The sequence below is a fragment of the Rhynchophorus ferrugineus genome, unplaced genomic scaffold (genome assembly GCF_030347505.1).
Source record: "Rhynchophorus ferrugineus isolate W39M unplaced genomic scaffold, kcgeb_rfMv2 rfM8, whole genome shotgun sequence".
Lineage (NCBI taxonomy): Eukaryota > Metazoa > Arthropoda > Insecta > Coleoptera > Curculionidae > Rhynchophorus > Rhynchophorus ferrugineus.
In genome coordinates, this window is record NW_027472587.1 from 21,736,736 (window position 1) to 21,760,391 (window position 23,656).

The window sequence follows — 23,656 nt, forward strand, 5'->3', positions numbered from 1 at the left end:
CAAAATCGATTAACTATCTATATATTTCAAACCACTGCAGTTGAGGAAGTAATAATTATACCATCTTATTTAGCGTCTAATTTTACATATATACTGATATTTTCATTGACATAACTTGATTTAAACCATAGTTAAGAGCAAAAGTACGAAATTGGCTAAAAATCGCAAATTTTCCTGAGAATATATATGGAAAATATGCGAAAAAATATTAGCTCTCAAAATGTCCTGAAACTCTAACATATTGTCAATAAAATAACGAGAAAAACGATAAAATCATCAGTTGTGGCATTTGAATGATTGTTTTAGGTCTATCGTTGGATAACTAATTTTTCTTTTTTTAATACAAAATCGATTAACTATCTATATATTTCAAACCACTGCAGTTGAGGAAGTAATAATTATACCATCTTATTTAGCGTCTAATTTTACATATATACTGATATTTTCATTGACATAACTTGATTTAAACCATAGTTAAGAGCAAAAGTACGAAATTGGCTAAAAATCGCAAATTTTCCTGAGTATATATATGGAAAATATGCGAAAAAATATTAGCTCTCAAAATGTCCTGAAACTCTAACATATTGTCAATAAAATAACGAGAAAAACGATAAAATCATCAGTTGTGGCATTTGAATGATTGTTTTAGGTCTATCGTTGGATAACTAATTTTTCTTTTTTTAATACAAAATCGATTAACTATCTATATATTTCAAACCACTGCAGTTGAGGAAGTAATAATTATACCATCTTATTTAGCGTCTAATTTTACATATATACTGATATTTTCATTGACATAACTTGATTTAAACCATAGTTAAGAGCAAAAGTACGAAATTGGCTAAAAATCGCAAATTTTCCTGAGAATATATATGGAAAATATGCGAAAAAATATTAGCTCTCAAAATGTCCTGAAACTCTAACATATTGTCAATAAAATAACGAGAAAAACGATAAAATCATCAGTTGTGGCATTTGAATGATTGTTTTAGGTCTATCGTTGGATAACTAATTTTTCTTTTTTTAATACAAAATCGATTAACTATCTATATATTTCAAACCACTGCAGTTGAGGAAGTAATAATTATACCATCTTATTTAGCGTCTAATTTTACATATATACTGATATTTTCATTGACATAACTTGATTTAAACCATAGTTAAGAGCAAAAGTACGAAATTGGCTAAAAATCGCAAATTTTCCTGAGTATATATATGGAAAATATGCGAAAAAATATTAGCTCTCAAAATGTCCTGAAACTCTAACATATTGTCAATAAAATAACGAGAAAAACGATAAAATCATCAGTTGTGGCATTTGAATGATTGTTTTAGGTCTATCGTTGGATAACTAATTTTTCTTTTTTTAATACAAAATCGATTAACTATCTATATATTTCAAACCACTGCAGTTGAGGAAGTAATAATTATACCATCTTATTTAGCGTCTAATTTTACATATATACTGATATTTTCATTGACATAACTTGATTTAAACCATAGTTAAGAGCAAAAGTACGAAATTGGCTAAAAATCGCAAATTTTCCTGAGTATATATATGGAAAATATGCGAAAAAATATTAGCTCTCAAAATGTCCTGAAACTTTAACATATTGTCAATAAAATAACGAGAAAAACGATAAAATCATCAGTTGTGGCATATGAATGATTGTTTTAGGTCTATCGTTGGATAACTAATTTTTCTTTTTTTAATACAAAATCGATTAACAATCTATATATTTCAAACCACTGCAGTTGAGGAAGTAATAATTATACCATCTTATTTAGCGTCTAATTTTACATATATACTGATATTTTCATTTACATAACTTGATTTAAACCATAGTTAATAGCAAAAGTACGAAATTGGCTAAAAATCGCAAATTTTCCTGAGTATATATATGGAAAATATGCGAAAAAATATTAGCTCTCAAAATGTCCTGAAACTTTAACATATTGTCAATAAAATAACGAGAAAAAAGATAAAATCATCAGTTGTGGCATTTGAATGATTGTTTTAGACCTATCGTTGGATAACTAATTTTTCTTTTTTTAATACAAAATCAATTAACTATCTATATATTTCAAACCACTGCAGTTGGGGAAGAAATAATTATACCATCTTATTTAGCGTCTAATTTTACATATATACTGATATTTTCATTGACATAACTTGATTTAAACCATAGTTAGGAGCAAAAGTACGAAATTGCCTAAAAATCGCAAAATTTCCTGAGTATATATATGGAAAATATGCAAAAAAATATTAGCTCTCAAAATGTCCTGAAACTCTAACATATTGTCAATAAAATAACGAGAAAAACGATAAAATCATCAGTTGTGGCATTTGAATGATTGTTTTAGGTCTATCGTTGGATAACTAATTTTTCTTTTTTTAATACAAATCGATTAACTATCTATATATTTCAAACCACTGCAGTTGAGGAAGTAATAATTATACCATCTTATTTAGCGTCTAATTTTACATATATACTGATATTTTCATTGACATAACTTGATTTAAACCATAGTTAGGAGCAAAAGTACGAAATTGCCTAAAAATCGCAAAATTTCCTGAGTATATATATGGAAAATATGCGAAAAAATATTAGCTCTCAAAATGTCCTGAAACTCTAACATATTGTCAATAAAATAACGAGAAAAACGATAAAATCATCAGTTGCGGCATTTGAATGATTGTTTTAGGTCTATCGTTGGATAACTAATTTTTCTTTTTTTAATACAAAATCGATTAACTATCTATATATTTCAAACCACTGCAGTTGGGGAAGTAATAATTATACCATCTTATTTAGCGTCTAATTTTACATATATACTGATATTTTCATTGACATAACTTGATTTAAACCATAGTTAGGAGCAAAAGTACGAAATTGCCTAAAAATCGCAAAATTTCCTGAGTATATATATGGAAAATATGCGAAAAAATATTAGCTCTCAAAATGTCCTGAAACTCTAACATATTGTCAATAAAATAACGAGAAAAACATTAAATCATCAGTTGTGGCATATGAATGATTGTTTTAGGTCTATCGTTGGATAACTAATTTTTCTTTTTTTAATACAAAATCGATTAACTATCTATATATTTCAAACCACTGCAGTTGGGGAAGTAATAATTATACCATCTTATTTAGCGTCTAATTTTACATATATACTGATATTTTCATTGACATAACTTGATTTAAACCATAGTTAGGAGCAAAAGTACGAAATTGCCTAAAAATCGCAAAATTTCCTGAGTATATATATGGAAAATATGCGAAAAAATATTAGCTCTCAAAATGTCCTGAAACTCTAACATATTGTCAATAAAATAACGAGAAAAACGATAAAATCATCAGTTGTGGCATTTGAATGATTGTTTTAGGTCTATCGTTGGATAACTAATTTTTCTTTTTTTAATACAAAATCGATTAACTATCTATATATTTCAAACCACTGCAGTTGAGGAAGTAATAATTATACCATCTTATTTAGCGTCTAATTTTACATATATACTGATATTTTCATTGACATAACTTGATTTAAACCATAGTTAAGAGCAAAAGTACGAAATTGGCTAAAAATCGCAAATTTTCCTGAGAATATATATGGAAAATATGCGAAAAAATATTAGCTCTCAAAATGTCCTGAAACTCTAACATATTGTCAATAAAATAACGAGAAAAACGATAAAATCATCAGTTGTGGCATTTGAATGATTGTTTTAGGTCTATCGTTGGATAACTAATTTTTCTTTTTTTAATACAAAATCGATTAACTATCTATATATTTCAAACCACTGCAGTTGAGGAAGTAATAATTATACCATCTTATTTAGCGTCTAATTTTACATATATACTGATATTTTCATTGACATAACTTGATTTAAACCATAGTTAAGAGCAAAAGTACGAAATTGGCTAAAAATCGCAAATTTTCCTGAGTATATATATGGAAAATATGCGAAAAAATATTAGCTCTCAAAATGTCCTGAAACTCTAACATATTGTCAATAAAATAACGAGAAAAACGATAAAATCATCAGTTGTGGCATTTGAATGATTGTTTTAGGTCTATCGTTGGATAACTAATTTTTCTTTTTTTAATACAAAATCGATTAACTATCTATATATTTCAAACCACTGCAGTTGAGGAAGTAATAATTATACCATCTTATTTAGCGTCTAATTTTACATATATACTGATATTTTCATTGACATAACTTGATTTAAACCATAGTTAAGAGCAAAAGTACGAAATTGGCTAAAAATCGCAAATTTTCCTGAGAATATATATGGAAAATATGCGAAAAAATATTAGCTCTCAAAATGTCCTGAAACTCTAACATATTGTCAATAAAATAACGAGAAAAACGATAAAATCATCAGTTGTGGCATTTGAATGATTGTTTTAGGTCTATCGTTGGATAACTAATTTTTCTTTTTTTAATACAAAATCGATTAACTATCTATATATTTCAAACCACTGCAGTTGAGGAAGTAATAATTATACCATCTTATTTAGCGTCTAATTTTACATATATACTGATATTTTCATTGACATAACTTGATTTAAACCATAGTTAAGAGCAAAAGTACGAAATTGGCTAAAAATCGCAAATTTTCCTGAGTATATATATGGAAAATATGCGAAAAAATATTAGCTCTCAAAATGTCCTGAAACTCTAACATATTGTCAATAAAATAACGAGAAAAACGATAAAATCATCAGTTGTGGCATTTGAATGATTGTTTTAGGTCTATCGTTGGATAACTAATTTTTCTTTTTTTAATACAAAATCGATTAACTATCTATATATTTCAAACCACTGCAGTTGAGGAAGTAATAATTATACCATCTTATTTAGCGTCTAATTTTACATATATACTGATATTTTCATTGACATAACTTGATTTAAACCATAGTTAAGAGCAAAAGTACGAAATTGGCTAAAAATCGCAAATTTTCCTGAGTATATATATGGAAAATATGCGAAAAAATATTAGCTCTCAAAATGTCCTGAAACTTTAACATATTGTCAATAAAATAACGAGAAAAACGATAAAATCATCAGTTGTGGCATATGAATGATTGTTTTAGGTCTATCGTTGGATAACTAATTTTTCTTTTTTTAATACAAAATCGATTAACAATCTATATATTTCAAACCACTGCAGTTGAGGAAGTAATAATTATACCATCTTATTTAGCGTCTAATTTTACATATATACTGATATTTTCATTTACATAACTTGATTTAAACCATAGTTAATAGCAAAAGTACGAAATTGGCTAAAAATCGCAAATTTTCCTGAGTATATATATGGAAAATATGCGAAAAAATATTAGCTCTCAAAATGTCCTGAAACTTTAACATATTGTCAATAAAATAACGAGAAAAAAGATAAAATCATCAGTTGTGGCATTTGAATGATTGTTTTAGACCTATCGTTGGATAACTAATTTTTCTTTTTTTAATACAAAATCAATTAACTATCTATATATTTCAAACCACTGCAGTTGGGGAAGAAATAATTATACCATCTTATTTAGCGTCTAATTTTACATATATACTGATATTTTCATTGACATAACTTGATTTAAACCATAGTTAGGAGCAAAAGTACGAAATTGCCTAAAAATCGCAAAATTTCCTGAGTATATATATGGAAAATATGCAAAAAAATATTAGCTCTCAAAATGTCCTGAAACTCTAACATATTGTCAATAAAATAACGAGAAAAACGATAAAATCATCAGTTGTGGCATTTGAATGATTGTTTTAGGTCTATCGTTGGATAACTAATTTTTCTTTTTTTAATACAAATCGATTAACTATCTATATATTTCAAACCACTGCAGTTGAGGAAGTAATAATTATACCATCTTATTTAGCGTCTAATTTTACATATATACTGATATTTTCATTGACATAACTTGATTTAAACCATAGTTAGGAGCAAAAGTACGAAATTGCCTAAAAATCGCAAAATTTCCTGAGTATATATATGGAAAATATGCGAAAAAATATTAGCTCTCAAAATGTCCTGAAACTCTAACATATTGTCAATAAAATAACGAGAAAAACGATAAAATCATCAGTTGCGGCATTTGAATGATTGTTTTAGGTCTATCGTTGGATAACTAATTTTTCTTTTTTTAATACAAAATCGATTAACTATCTATATATTTCAAACCACTGCAGTTGGGGAAGTAATAATTATACCATCTTATTTAGCGTCTAATTTTACATATATACTGATATTTTCATTGACATAACTTGATTTAAACCATAGTTAGGAGCAAAAGTACGAAATTGGCTAAAAATCGCAAAATTTCCTGAGTACATATATGGAAAATATGCGAAAAAATATCAGCTCTCAAAATGACTTGAAACTTTAACATATTGTCAATAAAATAACGAAAAAACGATAAAATCATCAGTTGTGGCATTTGAATGATTGTTTTAGACCTATCGTTGGATAACTAATTTTTCTTTTTTTAATACAAAATCGATTAACTATTTATATATTTCAAACCACTGCAGTTGGGGAAGTAATAATTATACCATCTTATTTAGCGTCTAATTTTACATATATACTGATATTTTCATTGACATAACTTGATTTAAACCATAGTTAGGAGCAAAAGTACGAAATTGCCTAAAAATCGCAAAATTTCCTGAGTATATATATGGAAAATATGCGAAAAAATATTAGCTCTCAAAATGTCCTGAAACTCTAACATATTGTCAATAAAATAACGAGAAAAACGATAAAATCATCAGTTGTGGCATTTGAATGATTGTTTTAGGTCTATCGTTGGATAACTAATTTTTCTTTTTTTAATACAAAATCGATTAACTATCTATATATTTCAAACCACTGCAGTTGAGGAAGTAATAATTATACCATCTTATTTAGCGTCTAATTTTACATATATACTGATATTTTCATTGACATAACTTGATTTAAACCATAGTTAAGAGCAAAAGTACGAAATTGGCTAAAAATCGCAAATTTTCCTGAGAATATATATGGAAAATATGCGAAAAAATATTAGCTCTCAAAATGTCCTGAAACTCTAACATATTGTCAATAAAATAACGAGAAAAACGATAAAATCATCAGTTGTGGCATTTGAATGATTGTTTTAGGTCTATCGTTGGATAACTAATTTTTCTTTTTTTAATACAAAATCGATTAACTATCTATATATTTCAAACCACTGCAGTTGAGGAAGTAATAATTATACCATCTTATTTAGCGTCTAATTTTACATATATACTGATATTTTCATTGACATAACTTGATTTAAACCATAGTTAAGAGCAAAAGTACGAAATTGGCTAAAAATCGCAAATTTTCCTGAGTATATATATGGAAAATATGCGAAAAAATATTAGCTCTCAAAATGTGCTGAAACTCTAACATATTGTCAATAAAATAACGAGAAAAACGATAAAATCATCAGTTGTGGCATTTGAATGATTGTTTTAGGTCTATCGTTGGATAACTAATTTTTCTTTTTTTAATACAAAATCGATTAACTATCTATATATTTCAAACCACTGCAGTTGAGGAAGTAATAATTATACCATCTTATTTAGCGTCTAATTTTACATATATACTGATATTTTCATTGACATAACTTGATTTAAACCATAGTTAAGAGCAAAAGTACGAAATTGGCTAAAAATCGCAAATTTTCCTGAGAATATATATGGAAAATATGCGAAAAAATATTAGCTCTCAAAATGTCCTGAAACTCTAACATATTGTCAATAAAATAACGAGAAAAACGATAAAATCATCAGTTGTGGCATTTGAATGATTGTTTTAGGTCTATCGTTGGATAACTAATTTTTCTTTTTTTAATACAAAATCGATTAACTATCTATATATTTCAAACCACTGCAGTTGAGGAAGTAATAATTATACCATCTTATTTAGCGTCTAATTTTACATATATACTGATATTTTCATTGACATAACTTGATTTAAACCATAGTTAAGAGCAAAAGTACGAAATTGGCTAAAAATCGCAAATTTTCCTGAGAATATATATGGAAAATATGCGAAAAAATATTAGCTCTCAAAATGTCCTGAAACTCTAACATATTGTCAATAAAATAACGAGAAAAACGATAAAATCATCAGTTGTGGCATTTGAATGATTGTTTTAGGTCTATCGTTGGATAACTAATTTTTCTTTTTTTAATACAAAATCGATTAACTATCTATATATTTCAAACCACTGCAGTTGAGGAAGTAATAATTATACCATCTTATTTAGCGTCTAATTTTACATATATACTGATATTTTCATTGACATAACTTGATTTAAACCATAGTTAAGAGCAAAAGTACGAAATTGGCTAAAAATCGCAAATTTTCCTGAGAATATATATGGAAAATATGCGAAAAAATATTAGCTCTCAAAATGTCCTGAAACTCTAACATATTGTCAATAAAATAACGAGAAAAACGATAAAATCATCAGTTGTGGCATTTGAATGATTGTTTTAGGTCTATCGTTGGATAACTAATTTTTCTTTTTTTAATACAAAATCGATTAACTATCTATATATTTCAAACCACTGCAGTTGAGGAAGTAATAATTATACCATCTTATTTAGCGTCTAATTTTACATATATACTGATATTTTCATTGACATAACTTGATTTAAACCATAGTTAAGAGCAAAAGTACGAAATTGGCTAAAAATCGCAAATTTTCCTGAGAATATATATGGAAAATATGCGAAAAAATATTAGCTCTCAAAATGTCCTGAAACTCTAACATATTGTCAATAAAATAACGAGAAAAACGATAAAATCATCAGTTGTGGCATTTGAATGATTGTTTTAGGTCTATCGTTGGATAACTAATTTTTCTTTTTTTAATACAAAATCGATTAACTATCTATATATTTCAAACCACTGCAGTTGAGGAAGTAATAATTATACCATCTTATTTAGCGTCTAATTTTACATATATACTGATATTTTCATTGACATAACTTGATTTAAACCATAGTTAAGAGCAAAAGTACGAAATTGGCTAAAAATCGCAAATTTTCCTGAGAATATATATGGAAAATATGCGAAAAAATATTAGCTCTCAAAATGTCCTGAAACTCTAACATATTGTCAATAAAATAACGAGAAAAACGATAAAATCATCAGTTGTGGCATTTGAATGATTGTTTTAGGTCTATCGTTGGATAACTAATTTTTCTTTTTTTAATACAAAATCGATTAACTATCTATATATTTCAAACCACTGCAGTTGAGGAAGTAATAATTATACCATCTTATTTAGCGTCTAATTTTACATATATACTGATATTTTCATTGACATAACTTGATTTAAACCATAGTTAAGAGCAAAAGTACGAAATTGGCTAAAAATCGCAAATTTTCCTGAGTATATATATGGAAAATATGCGAAAAAATATTAGCTCTCAAAATGTCCTGAAACTCTAACATATTGTCAATAAAATAACGAGAAAAACGATAAAATCATCAGTTGTGGCATTTGAATGATTGTTTTAGGTCTATCGTTGGATAACTAATTTTTCTTTTTTTAATACAAAATCGATTAACTATCTATATATTTCAAACCACTGCAGTTGAGGAAGTAATAATTATACCATCTTATTTAGCGTCTAATTTTACATATATACTGATATTTTCATTGACATAACTTGATTTAAACCATAGTTAAGAGCAAAAGTACGAAATTGGCTAAAAATCGCAAATTTTCCTGAGAATATATATGGAAAATATGCGAAAAAATATTAGCTCTCAAAATGTCCTGAAACTCTAACATATTGTCAATAAAATAACGAGAAAAACGATAAAATCATCAGTTGTGGCATTTGAATGATTGTTTTAGGTCTATCGTTGGATAACTAATTTTTCTTTTTTTAATACAAAATCGATTAACTATCTATATATTTCAAACCACTGCAGTTGAGGAAGTAATAATTATACCATCTTATTTAGCGTCTAATTTTACATATATACTGATATTTTCATTGACATAACTTGATTTAAACCATAGTTAAGAGCAAAAGTACGAAATTGGCTAAAAATCGCAAATTTTCCTGAGTATATATATGGAAAATATGCGAAAAAATATTAGCTCTCAAAATGTCCTGAAACTCTAACATATTGTCAATAAAATAACGAGAAAAACGATAAAATCATCAGTTGTGGCATTTGAATGATTGTTTTAGGTCTATCGTTGGATAACTAATTTTTCTTTTTTTAATACAAAATCGATTAACTATCTATATATTTCAAACCACTGCAGTTGAGGAAGTAATAATTATACCATCTTATTTAGCGTCTAATTTTACATATATACTGATATTTTCATTGACATAACTTGATTTAAACCATAGTTAAGAGCAAAAGTACGAAATTGGCTAAAAATCGCAAATTTTCCTGAGAATATATATGGAAAATATGCGAAAAAATATTAGCTCTCAAAATGTCCTGAAACTCTAACATATTGTCAATAAAATAACGAGAAAAACGATAAAATCATCAGTTGTGGCATTTGAATGATTGTTTTAGGTCTATCGTTGGATAACTAATTTTTCTTTTTTTAAATACAAAATCGATTAACTATCTATATATTTCAAACCACTGCAGTTGAGGAAGTAATAATTATACCATCTTATTTAGCGTCTAATTTTACATATATACTGATATTTTCATTGACATAACTTGATTTAAACCATAGTTAAGAGCAAAAGTACGAAATTGGCTAAAAATCGCAAATTTTCCTGAGTATATATATGGAAAATATGCGAAAAAATATTAGCTCTCAAAATGTCCTGAAACTCTAACATATTGTCAATAAAATAACGAGAAAAACGATAAAATCATCAGTTGTGGCATTTGAATGATTGTTTTAGGTCTATCGTTGGATAACTAATTTTTCTTTTTTTAATACAAAATCGATTAACTATCTATATATTTCAAACCACTGCAGTTGAGGAAGTAATAATTATACCATCTTATTTAGCGTCTAATTTTACATATATACTGATATTTTCATTGACATAACTTGATTTAAACCATAGTTAAGAGCAAAAGTACGAAATTGGCTAAAAATCGCAAATTTTCCTGAGTATATATATGGAAAATATGCGAAAAAATATTAGCTCTCAAAATGTCCTGAAACTTTAACATATTGTCAATAAAATAACGAGAAAAACGATAAAATCATCAGTTGTGGCATATGAATGATTGTTTTAGGTCTATCGTTGGATAACTAATTTTTCTTTTTTTAATACAAAATCGATTAACAATCTATATATTTCAAACCACTGCAGTTGAGGAAGTAATAATTATACCATCTTATTTAGCGTCTAATTTTACATATATACTGATATTTTCATTTACATAACTTGATTTAAACCATAGTTAATAGCAAAAGTACGAAATTGGCTAAAAATCGCAAATTTTCCTGAGTATATATATGGAAAATATGCGAAAAAATATTAGCTCTCAAAATGTCCTGAAACTTTAACATATTGTCAATAAAATAACGAGAAAAAAGATAAAATCATCAGTTGTGGCATTTGAATGATTGTTTTAGACCTATCGTTGGATAACTAATTTTTCTTTTTTTAATACAAAATCAATTAACTATCTATATATTTCAAACCACTGCAGTTGGGGAAGAAATAATTATACCATCTTATTTAGCGTCTAATTTTACATATATACTGATATTTTCATTGACATAACTTGATTTAAACCATAGTTAGGAGCAAAAGTACGAAATTGCCTAAAAATCGCAAAATTTCCTGAGTATATATATGGAAAATATGCAAAAAAATATTAGCTCTCAAAATGTCCTGAAACTCTAACATATTGTCAATAAAATAACGAGAAAAACGATAAAATCATCAGTTGTGGCATTTGAATGATTGTTTTAGGTCTATCGTTGGATAACTAATTTTTCTTTTTTTAATACAAATCGATTAACTATCTATATATTTCAAACCACTGCAGTTGAGGAAGTAATAATTATACCATCTTATTTAGCGTCTAATTTTACATATATACTGATATTTTCATTGACATAACTTGATTTAAACCATAGTTGGGAGCAAAAGTACGAAATTGCCTAAAAGTCGCAAAATTTCCTGAGTATATATACGGAAAATATGCGAAAAAATATTAGCTCTCAAAATGTCCTGAAACTCTAACATATTGTCAATAAAATAACGAGAAAAACGATAAAATCATCAGTTGCGGCATTTGAATGATTGTTTTAGGTCTATCGTTGGATAACTAATTTTTCTTTTTTTAATACAAAATCGATTAACTATCTATATATTTCAAACCACTGCAGTTGAGGAAGTAATAATTATACCATCTTATTTAGCGTCTAATTTTACATATATACTGATATTTTCATTGACATAACTTGATTTAAACCATAGTTAAGAGCAAAAGTACGAAATTGGCTAAAAATCGCAAAATTTCCTGAGTACATATATGGAAAATATGCGAAAAAATATCAGCTCTCAAAATGACTTGAAACTTTAACATATTGTCAATAAAATAACGAAAAAACGATAAAATCATCAGTTGTGGCATTTGAATGATTGTTTTAGACCTATCGTTGGATAACTAATTTTTCTTTTTTTAACACAAAATCGATTATCCATCTATATATTTCAAACCACTGCTGTTGATACAAAAATAATTATATTATCTTATTCAGCATAAAATTTCACATATATCTTGATTTTTTCGTTAGCACATCTTCGTTTAAAGAGGAAAGTCATGAAATTGTTTCTCACGACTATATATTCGATAAAATTAAGAAAAAAACTCTAGCGAATTGCATGGCACAAAAAAAACAAATTACAGGGGTTTTGGTATATGCTCCGCAAGCTTTCTTCCAAGTATTGGGATAAAACTGACTTTTAGACGTTCCGGATCCATCCGGATTCTACCTAAGGCATGCATCATGTGCCTAAATTAAGAAATATAGTTAAATCATAAGCTAACAAACTTTGCCTTCAACAAACAAACTTTCTTATTAAACTTGGATATAAATCACAAGCCCAACAAAGGTATATATGCAAGTATCATAGGATAGTTTTATTAATTACAAAAATAAAACAGTTTATAAAAGGAACGAACCAAGACTAATTTTGTTTATCAAGAATTACATTCTAGCACCTTCGCATCAAACGCATATCATAACTTCGTGGAATCTTGACCTATTAACGAATGATGAATAAAGATAAAGTTTATTATCTAATTAGCTAAAATAATATTAAATCACCTACGATAATAAGAGAATATAAGTCCTCTACCAATCATTATCTCAAAAAAAAAGACCCGGAAAACTCTAACTCCAATAATATTTATGGCAGCGCATTAAACTGACAACCAAACCAACGACAAACCGAAAACTTACGAGGGCGCCTGTTAAAACGTAATAAAAGTCCTGCCCAAGTGGCTGCCGCTTGCACCTTAAAAACTATCGCGAGGAAAATTCGAAATGAGATCTCAGGGAAAGCCGGAATAAAACGTTTTAAGAAGTTTTCAACGGCGCTGCCGCCACCACCCGCCCCCTTCCGGTCCCCCGGTGAGGTTTCACCTTGCAGGTGGGAGATATCTGGCGACTCGCCGAGGAATTACACGCTCCCGAGGATGATTTAAGACCTGCTGTATATCTTAATGTTGACTGAACCGGGGTTATTAGCGACGACAACTTTAATGAGGATCTTTACGAGTTTACTTTGTTGTATATATTGAAATTTATTATATATAAGATGTTATTGAATAAAGTGTTTCATGGTGCTAGAGACTTTCCTAGAAACACCACATGGTACCCTTAGTTTTTTCAGTCAAACTATGATAATTTACTTTAATATTATTGGGTTAAGTATGATTATGTTATTAGAATTTTTTCATTATTTAATTAATATATATTTTACTAGCGACCCGCCCCGGCTTCGCACGGGTGCAATGCTGATACTAAATTAAATACACTACAGAAAAAATATGAACGTTGTATATAAAAACATAGCGGCCCGCTCCGACTTTGCACGGGCATAAAATATATATGCCTATGTCACTCAATGAAAACATGATTAAAATCGATCCAGTATTTTTGGTTCATTCATTATTGCCCTTGGCCTGCACGCATTAAATTTGGAGTAAAACAATTCCTCTTCCCCTATACCTACTATGAAGATTTCCTGCTATCTTTGGAATATCTAAATTCATACAATTTTTATTACATTACACATTTTTAAACGCAAATTTTAAATTTGTAATATCTCCGAAAATATTTGTTTAATTTACATGCTGTAAGGAACCATATTGATCTATATTAATTGCACACTGTATTTAAGGTACTTAATTCGATAAGGATTAATGACGTATTGCTTAAAATAGCTTCGTAAATAAGCCATTTTCTCAGTTAAAAAGTAATCAATAAAAATGGTTAATGTGGGTTATCCCTAAAAGATAAACATATACCATCGCGGATTTTTTGTAGACCTTTTTATGGTGTACAATACTGTAGTACATTAATTTGATCTAACTCGTAGAGTTAGGCACCGTTTTTGCTAATTGCTAAATAAGCCTAAAAAAATAGGTTAATTTACGACATCACGTTAGAAACCTCTAAAATTAGCAATGTTGCCTTAGTATATTATGCATGTATTATACATATAAACCTTCCTCTTGAATCACTCTATCTATTGAAAAAAACCGCATCAAAATCCGTTGCGTAGTTTTAAAGATTTAAGCGCACATAGGGATATAGGGACAGAAAAGGCGACTTTGTTTTATACTATGTAGTGATAATTAATAATTAAATAATATAACTTAGATCTAGGTATATAACTAGTAGGATCTACTAGGAGATATCACTGTAACTCACTTTTTGGTAAATACGAAAACAGTCAGGGGTGGATGAACCCACGGGGATAAAGTATATGGGAACTTTTATATTATTGGAGAATACATTATCATCTGATGCTGAAAGTTACAGAATTTTGAATTTAGAAATTGTAATCTCCGGTCATTTTTAACCATTCAGAAGCTGATTACGAGCTTTTCAAATTAAATTAAAAAAAACTTATATCAATAGGTGACAATGGATGAATCATGAATAAATCTATGTACAATTGAATAAAAAAAAGCCAATCAAATAGATAGCAGCCGATGAAAGACTTCCAGAAAGATCATAAACAAATAGCCACTCTCAATAGACAGTAAGTTACCACATTGATCGACATCATTCACCCACCTGTTCCGACCCGCAAGGCTCTTAAAAGAAAGCGCGCGGAGCCGCCACGGGGAATTTACACTTCCCATCTCGGCCCGATAATCGTCGTTCCAGGTCTGGAAACGTTTATGTGCGAACCGGTCCCGATTCATGTCAATCTTTACGTCGTTAGGCATTTAGCGGGGGCCCGGATGCGGCCCAATCAAACAAAACGGCCCGATATTAACAATTTATCATTCCCCATTACGGAGAGGGAGGGAGAGAGAGAGCGTGTTTCGTTGCCAGCCCATCCCGCACGAAAACGTTCCCCGAAATAATTCAATAACTCTCGGATATTTCACAATGGGACCGGATTCGGATAGACAAATTGGCTTTAAAATACGTCTCAGCCGTCGACGGCGATGTTTCGAGGATGCGTAATTACTGGCAGTCGCTCGGGAGACCGATAAGGAGGAGGGGGGAGGGGGTATTAAAAATATTACGCAGCGATCCGAGACGTGATTGCCTTTTACGGGGATTTAGGGAAAAAACGCACGAACGGCAACGTCGCGAATGAATCGCACTATAATAATCTGCATTCCGCGTTGACGAATCGATTTTAGATAATTGATAATGAATTATTAGTAATTGACATACCCACTATCAATCAATGTGGGATTACAGTCTATTGTGTACGGAAATTAGACTAAAATGTTACGAAAAACACTATTAGCATTGATGTTTACGTAAATAAGTAGTGTTAGTATATAGGTAATGTAATAAAAAACCAGGTGGCAACACCGCTCCGTAATCTATAATAATGTAGTTTATAATAATTCCCAAAAATACCATGAAACAATTAATGATTATTATTAAATATTTAACAATTGATACTGTAGCAATAATAATCATATTTATTTAATCAACAAAGGCATTTTCCTGCTTTTACAACTGCAATTAACGTGTTACTTCTAATTTAGATTTATATAAACTATTCGGCTCATAAACTAATATCCGCATTTTGGCAATAAAAGACGATACTAATAAATTATATTAATACTATCTGCTACAAAACATCGTACTACTAGACTGTATAACAGTCAACATATTTTAATATTTTTTAAGTCCACCAAATGTCATTTACAAGATTTTGATCGTTTCTAGAATCGCCTTTGGTTTAGTTCTGATATTTCCTTAAAAACAACAACAATAGCGAACACTGTAAATATAATTATTTTAAAAACATGAATTCTAACCGCGCCAAATCAATATAAAGGCTCTGATTGTATGCGTATCTGTGGATTCTCGGATATTTGTGGAATAGCGGAAGAACGTCGAAAAAACTTAAGAAAGTACGAAAAGTCGAAAAGAGAAGACCAAATGGAAATAAACCATCATGGGAGACTACTAGAAATTAGAACGAGTATATTTCAGTCATAATATAATAATATTGGGACATCAGTAAACGTCTAATATTTCATAAAAAGAACGAAAACTTTTTTGAGCTGAAAATGTACGGATATAAACAAAAAAACAATGACAACACTGTAAATATTTCGAGTTTAAAGTTCGGATGTTTCCTGGAAAACGACGCCAATAGCAGTACTGTAAACATAACTATAATTAATCATATAATATAAAACCATATGTACTCTTAGGAAATATTTGGATGTTTCCTGAAAAATGACAACCATGGCAACATTGTAAATATAACAACTATAATTAACAATATATAACAAGCCTAATGTGCTGTTCTTGAAATTTGCAGATGTTTTATGAAAAGTGACAACAATGGAGACAGTGTAATTATATTTTTCTTAAAAAACCTCGGTTTCTAAAAGCGACAAAATCAATATCATTACGTGTAAGAGATCCGTATCCCATTACTTTACCGTTCGAGTGACAGCCGCAACGAAAATATTTTGCCGACCAAGTCTCCGGAGGAATAGAACGAAACTGGCCTAACCCCGGTTGCGACATAATTAAAAAGGACATAAATAAGGCTAGTGGCGGATTGGACGAGTGGACAATGCGGAGAAAAAAGACCATTCTTTATGTTACGCGCGACAAACTAATCCGGCGTTGCCGTACGGATGCCTCCCGCTCCAAGATTTAAAGCCAACCGGCGAGAGAGCGAGAGAGACGGGATGAGAAAGAGCGGCGAACGCAAAAAGTGCAGCTCTAATTACACCGAGCCGTGCCTGGTAGTAATTCGGTTCTCGAGTGGGTTTTTCTATATTTCCGGGTTTCAATTATGGATGTGTTTATAACGGTAGCGCAGATAAATTATATCCGCGCGGTTTTTACGGCGATATCGCGAAAAAGTGCAATAATGGCAACACGGCAAGGATATGTTTTACCGATTTTTGTGAAAAAAACACACGAATGGCAACGTCGAGCCCAGACGGACACCACCGTTGTTTTGACGGGCAATAATGTATGCTCGATATTCACGAAATTGATAGCGAATCAGTAATAATACATAATTAGTAATGGGCATTCAATGATTACTAATTAATATTGGGAAACAGATCAGGATATAACTGGCTACTAAATTGTGCATGAATACGAGCTGTATTTCTACGATTTTATATAAGTAATTCTATATAATTAATGTTGTGCTATATAATAAATAACACAGATATATACGGTCTTGGGCTTGAGCTATAAAAAGCTGTTCATAGGGTAAATTGGTAATCCAAATCATCAGCCCGTTTTTAAAAATCGGTTCTAGTTTTAGAAATCACTACATAGTATAAAACAAAGTCGCCTTTTCTGTCCCTATATCCCTATGTGCGCTTAAATCTTTAAAACTACGCAACGGATTTTGATGCGGTTTTTTTCAATAGATAGAGTGATTCAAGAAGAAGGAAGGTTTATATGTATAATACATGCATAATATACTAAGGCAACATTGCTAATTTTAGAGGTTTCTAACGTGATGTCGTAAATTAACCTAATTTTTTAGGCTTATTTAGCAATTAGCAAAAACGCTGCCTAACCCTACGAGTTAGATCAAATTAATGTACTACAGTATTGTACACCATAAAAAGTCTACAAAAAAGTCCGCGATGGTATATGTTTATCTTTTAGGGATAACCCACATTAACCATTTTTATTTTTTACATTTTACGTGAGAAAATGGCTTATTTACGAAGCTATTTTAAGCAATACGGCATTAATCCTTATCGAATTAAGTACCTTAAATACAGTGTGCAATTAATATAGATCAATATGGTTCCTTACAGCATGTAAATTGAACAAATATTTTCGGAGATATTACAAATTTAAAATTTGCGTTTAAAAATGTTACATTACACATAAAAATTGTATGAATTTAGATATTCCAAAGATAGCAGGAAATCTTCATAGTAAGTATAGGGGAAGAGGAATTGTTTTACTCCAAATTTAATACGTGCAGGCCAAGGGCAGTAATGAATGAACCAAAAATACTGGATCGATTTTAATCATGTTTTCATTGACTGACATAGGCATATATATTTTATGCCCGTGCAAAGTCGGAGCGGGCCGCTATGTTTTTATATACAACGTTCATATTTTTTCTGTAGTGTATTTAATTTAGTATCAGCATTGCACCCGTGCGAAGCCGGGGCGGGTCGCTAGTATTCAATAAATATATTATTTTACTATTATTAGCGGGCATCTAGCCAATTAAAAAGTATAAATAAGAAATGAACAGAGGTTGAACTGAACTTTTATACTGCTTGGGATCTATTTCGTCTATTAGAGTTCAATAGTAATCACTTAGATTTTCGCATATCAAGATGTGAATTTAAAAAAAATGTATTTTGAGAGGCATTGGAGCTTCAATCTTGTGAGAATTTTGCAATAAATTGTCGATTTCATGCTCGTAATCCCTTGATTTTTAGTTAGCGAGAAAGTTGTGAACAATATTTTGAAACGACGCCCATGATCAGCCATTAGTTCTCGAATACGAGGTCCGACAAATAGTCCTTAATAAATTAAGTGTTTTTCTTTCGCAACGATATCGCTTTCATTGCTCATATGTATATATATATATATATATATATATATATATATATATATATTTGCATTTAAACCGACGACATTCATCGAGCCAAAGGAGCATTACATTAGCAGTACACATTTTCAGCAGCTGACCACTTGCACCACTTTATTCTATACGCGTTACAAAACAATTTCAGTCAGCTTGTTGCGGCTTGTCAGGCCATTTTTGAGTATATTTGTCATAATTTCTCCACATTTATCGAGCGTATAACATCCGGAAACGTAACAAGAATACTTTGAATCGACTTTGCAATGTTGTATCTGCATTTTCACATGCTCCGAAGTACAGCCACAGCACAAGCAAAAGTTTCAAATGATGTTTAATGTAACGTCGTGAGCTGAACTCTGCTCGAGTCCAAAAGATTATCCTAATTTATAAACTTGTGTAATTTGGTTAAAAACCAAATTTAGATTTTTCTAAAGAAAATGGATTAAAGGTAACACTATTCAATGTCATACAAACGTACAATTTGTTAGAGCGGTATATTGTGTTGTGTTGTGAAATATTGACGTGATTCAAAGGAGCTCTATTATTGTATTTCTTATTATTATCCCTAGTGGTTCAATCTGCCCAGTGGACAATAAATATTTCTTATAAAAAGTCCCCAGCCTACTATAGTAAAACAATTTTTTTGGCAAAATTTGTTTTTTTTTATTCAACATAATTCCCTTTAAGGGTGATACACGGATTATAGCGACCCTCCTTCCTTTTTCAAGGTAGTCAATGAAAATTATTCCATGCTCATCCCAAAATACAGACGCCATAACCTTGCCAGTCGACTGTTGCGCTTTCCCATGCCTCGGAGCGGGCTAACAAGTGCAGTCCCCTCGGATGACTGTCGATTAAACTTCTGAGTGAAATGTTGGAGCCATGTTTCATCCATTGCCACATATCGACGCAAAAACTAGGGTTTTATTACGCTTGATCGTCTTCAAACACTGCTCCGAATCATCAACTCGTCGTTCTTTTGGTCAAAAGTGAGCTCACACGGCATCCACTTTGCACAGAGCTGTCTCATACCCAAATATTCATGAATGATATGTGGTACACGTTCAATTGATATGTTTAGAGTGTCTGCTATTTCATTCAATTTCAAATTACAGTCATTCAAAATCATTATGTAGATTGTTTTTGTCGGTAACAACCTCTTTTGGGCATCCACTGCGTTCACCGTCCTCGGTGCTTATTTCACCACGCCTAAACTTAGCATACCAATCCTTGATAAATGATTTTCCTGGGGCAGGGTCCGAAAACTCGGCATCAAACCAAGTTTTTGCTTCAACTGTATTTTTTCCCTTCAAAAAGCCATATTTTAACAACACGCGAAATTCCTTTTTATCCATTGTTTTCACAATAACAAAAGTAGCTTCATTCAAAATGCTATAATTCACAAACTAATGATCCGATAGCTGCCAAATTTATACACGCATCTTTTGAGGGCTATGGCTAACTAAAAAACATATGGATTTAATTCTCGTAGCGCTATCTATGTGTCAGACCGGGGACTTTTCAATTGTGCTGTTATACATGACATGTGAAAAAAGACTTCTTGAAGTGATCTAGCATGTAATCAGGAATTATCAATATCAAAAAACTGTTATAACATAATTTTTTAATTGCGAATGTACTTTCACCGATTCAGCGATCTCAGAGAAAATGGAAAAGAACTTACCACATATCCAATCGGCGATATCACATTGGGACAGGCCGCGGACCACTTGATATCCAGACAGGGCCTGGCCTTCGGCTCCAGCTCGACCTGAAAAAGACCAAACCGGAATCAGCTCAGTTGGTCGGCCGTAAGCTGCATCGACAGCGCGATTCCTGTCGAAAAACGGACTTTTTACTCGGCGATAGTAGTCTCGCCCGTAGCCTGAACACGGATGCCACATCGATTTTGCATTACGGCATCGTTGGAGCTTAAAATCGCAGCGAAACCGGTGGCTTTGTTCGTGTACAACGTCAATTCCTGGTCTTAAGGGGCTAATGGGGGTTTGAAATTTTCGAAAATCAGGTTTTATTAATCAAATGCTATAAGAAACAGCATGAAAAATATTACAGTTCATTTAGAAAGTTTATAACAATCCATCTCTTTTTTTGAAAAATTTCTGTTAAAAAACAATATATTGGCAATTTTTGCACTGTTTAAATATTGTCCTTTCGTAACCTATAACATGTTATTATTTCAATTTCAAGCAAAATAATGTAATTATACACAAAAGAAAAGGTACGATATGCTTTTCCTTCATGGGCAACCCACGAAATCCATGTAACCCCTTAACCGAGCAGGTCCGCCATTGTCGATTTGGTGCGAATGGGCCCCGACGACAATGCGACGTAAACAGACCCTAGAAACGGAATAGTGTTTGTTGAAATCGAGCCAGAAGCGATTGATGGCCGAATAAAGGCGGATGGAATGGTTGATTTTACGATAATATCCTGAAATTCCGGCACAATACCCACATAGCGATCAAATATTCGATACAATATGTGTAGAAAGTCGCAGGAACTGTTAAATAACATATAAAAAACGTATTTATTCGCCTATTTTATATTTTGGTAGGCTAATTCAGTTGTTAATGACATAGCATTAATGAAAACGTCTTTCTTAAAATGTTAACTGTAGCTTAAAAAAATAATAAAATCACGTGAAGCCATATCAGGTATGTACTGTGCTTCAATAATCGTATTTATTGATTTTATTACCAAACACCCTTGCTCTGACTATGTTCTTTCAAAACTAGCGGTACTAAAACATGAATGAATACCAACACTGAAGCCATATGTTGCGTTCAAATTTCGTCTAATTGATAAGCACAATACAGTTTTGCCAACACGAAAACAGAAAATCGTATGGGTACTTTTGCAGAGGTTTGACTAATAACCAATTCATGTATTCGTTAGCAATAATAACAGTATCTTAGTTTCAATTCAGTTTTTTGTAAGATCAAAATATTTCAGCTCAATTGAAAAATAAGAATTATATGAACATCCGTCTTATTTGTCGAAGGTAATCCCCTCTCAATCTGTGAAACAATTCTCAACACCACGGTAACGTTTGAACCTAAAAGAACCGCAAACTTATTCAACAACTTTTAATATCAAATTTAATGCAGTTAAACATATAAAAAACTGTTAAACAATATTAAAATTATTCAGAAATTTCTAAAATAATAGGGAATTCCTAGATTTCCTGAAAAACAACATAAATGGCAACCCGGCACGAACTAAATAATCTCTTCGCAAAGTCCACCTAATAAGGAAACACGAAGGTCGATGGGAACTGATCGAAAATCGAGAGACACCTCGACGGAGTAAACCGTCCCCCGTTAATTTCCCCGGTTTTGTATCGTGTCCCCTTCGTCCCCTCGTCGCCGCCGCCCACTTTAATAAAAATAACCCATCGTAGCAAATTCCTAAATATCCGGGCCTCCTAATACGGCTTTTTGACGACTAAGACGATTCCTACATCGATTTTCCATTAGTTGCGGCTCGGTCTCGGGGTCCTCTTCTAAGCCTCTTTGCCGTCAACGGGAAAAACTCCACCGTTTCTCCTCCTAAACGCTCGACGCGCGCGCCCCCCCTCACCGAACCTCACCTCCCGCCGACAGCCCTCGGGCTCGGTTGGAGTCGACGGAGGAATCGCGGGGGCCGTGGAAACAGTCGATGTTGCTTTTTTTCCTTGTCGCGGGCTGGGGACGACGGTCGTTTGTATCGGCGAATGGGAACATGCACGTACGCGAAACAATTGAGGCTCGATATCTTGTCCCGGAGCTCTAATCAGTCGGAGTAGGCGGGCGGCGAGGGGGTTTCGTGTGTGCGGTCTTGTTGGCAGCATTTAGTTTCGTCCTGCTGTAGTCGAACGGCGAGATTAGATTAGAATTACCAACCATGTGTAGGTCTGTACGTTATCTCTGGTTTAAAATTGGAAACACCTGATGCTTAATCGTCTTTAGTTTGGAATCGATTTCAAAAACACTGCCAAAAATATTTTTTCTAATCTACGATCTTCATCTAATAGAACACATTTAACTAGAGTGTTTCTAATAAAAAAAAAACAATGCACGTCACACATTACGTCGAATATACTGCCAAATGTAGTTTTTAAAAATATTAAATTCGTTATAAAGTCGACATGGATTTTTCCTTCTCATTTAATTCTAGTAAAAAAGAGATAGAACGATGTCTGATGCGTGGGGACATGTACACGAATCAATCTATAAAAATTGATTTGTGTTAGTACTCGTCGACCCTGTTATTATATATCTACAAATTCTTAGCGAACATTAGTGATAACAAGAGGCTACAAATCGGCAAACGTTGAAAATAAAGTTTCAA

General features: G+C 31.2%; 1 protein-coding gene across 2 annotated transcripts in view; it reads right to left on the reverse strand.

Moving 5' to 3' along the window:
* Cpap1-e (cuticular protein analogous to peritrophins 1-E) overlaps window positions 1-23,656 on the reverse strand; it is a 290,785-nt gene that overhangs the window by 240,009 nt on the left and 27,120 nt on the right. For both annotated transcript variants that reach the window (XM_076413025.1, XM_076413026.1), the window contains exon 4: window positions 20,991-21,077. In XM_076413025.1, coding sequence (XP_076269140.1) covers window positions 20,991-21,077 — 87 coding nt within the window. The remainder of the gene's footprint in view (window positions 1-20,990; window positions 21,078-23,656) is intronic.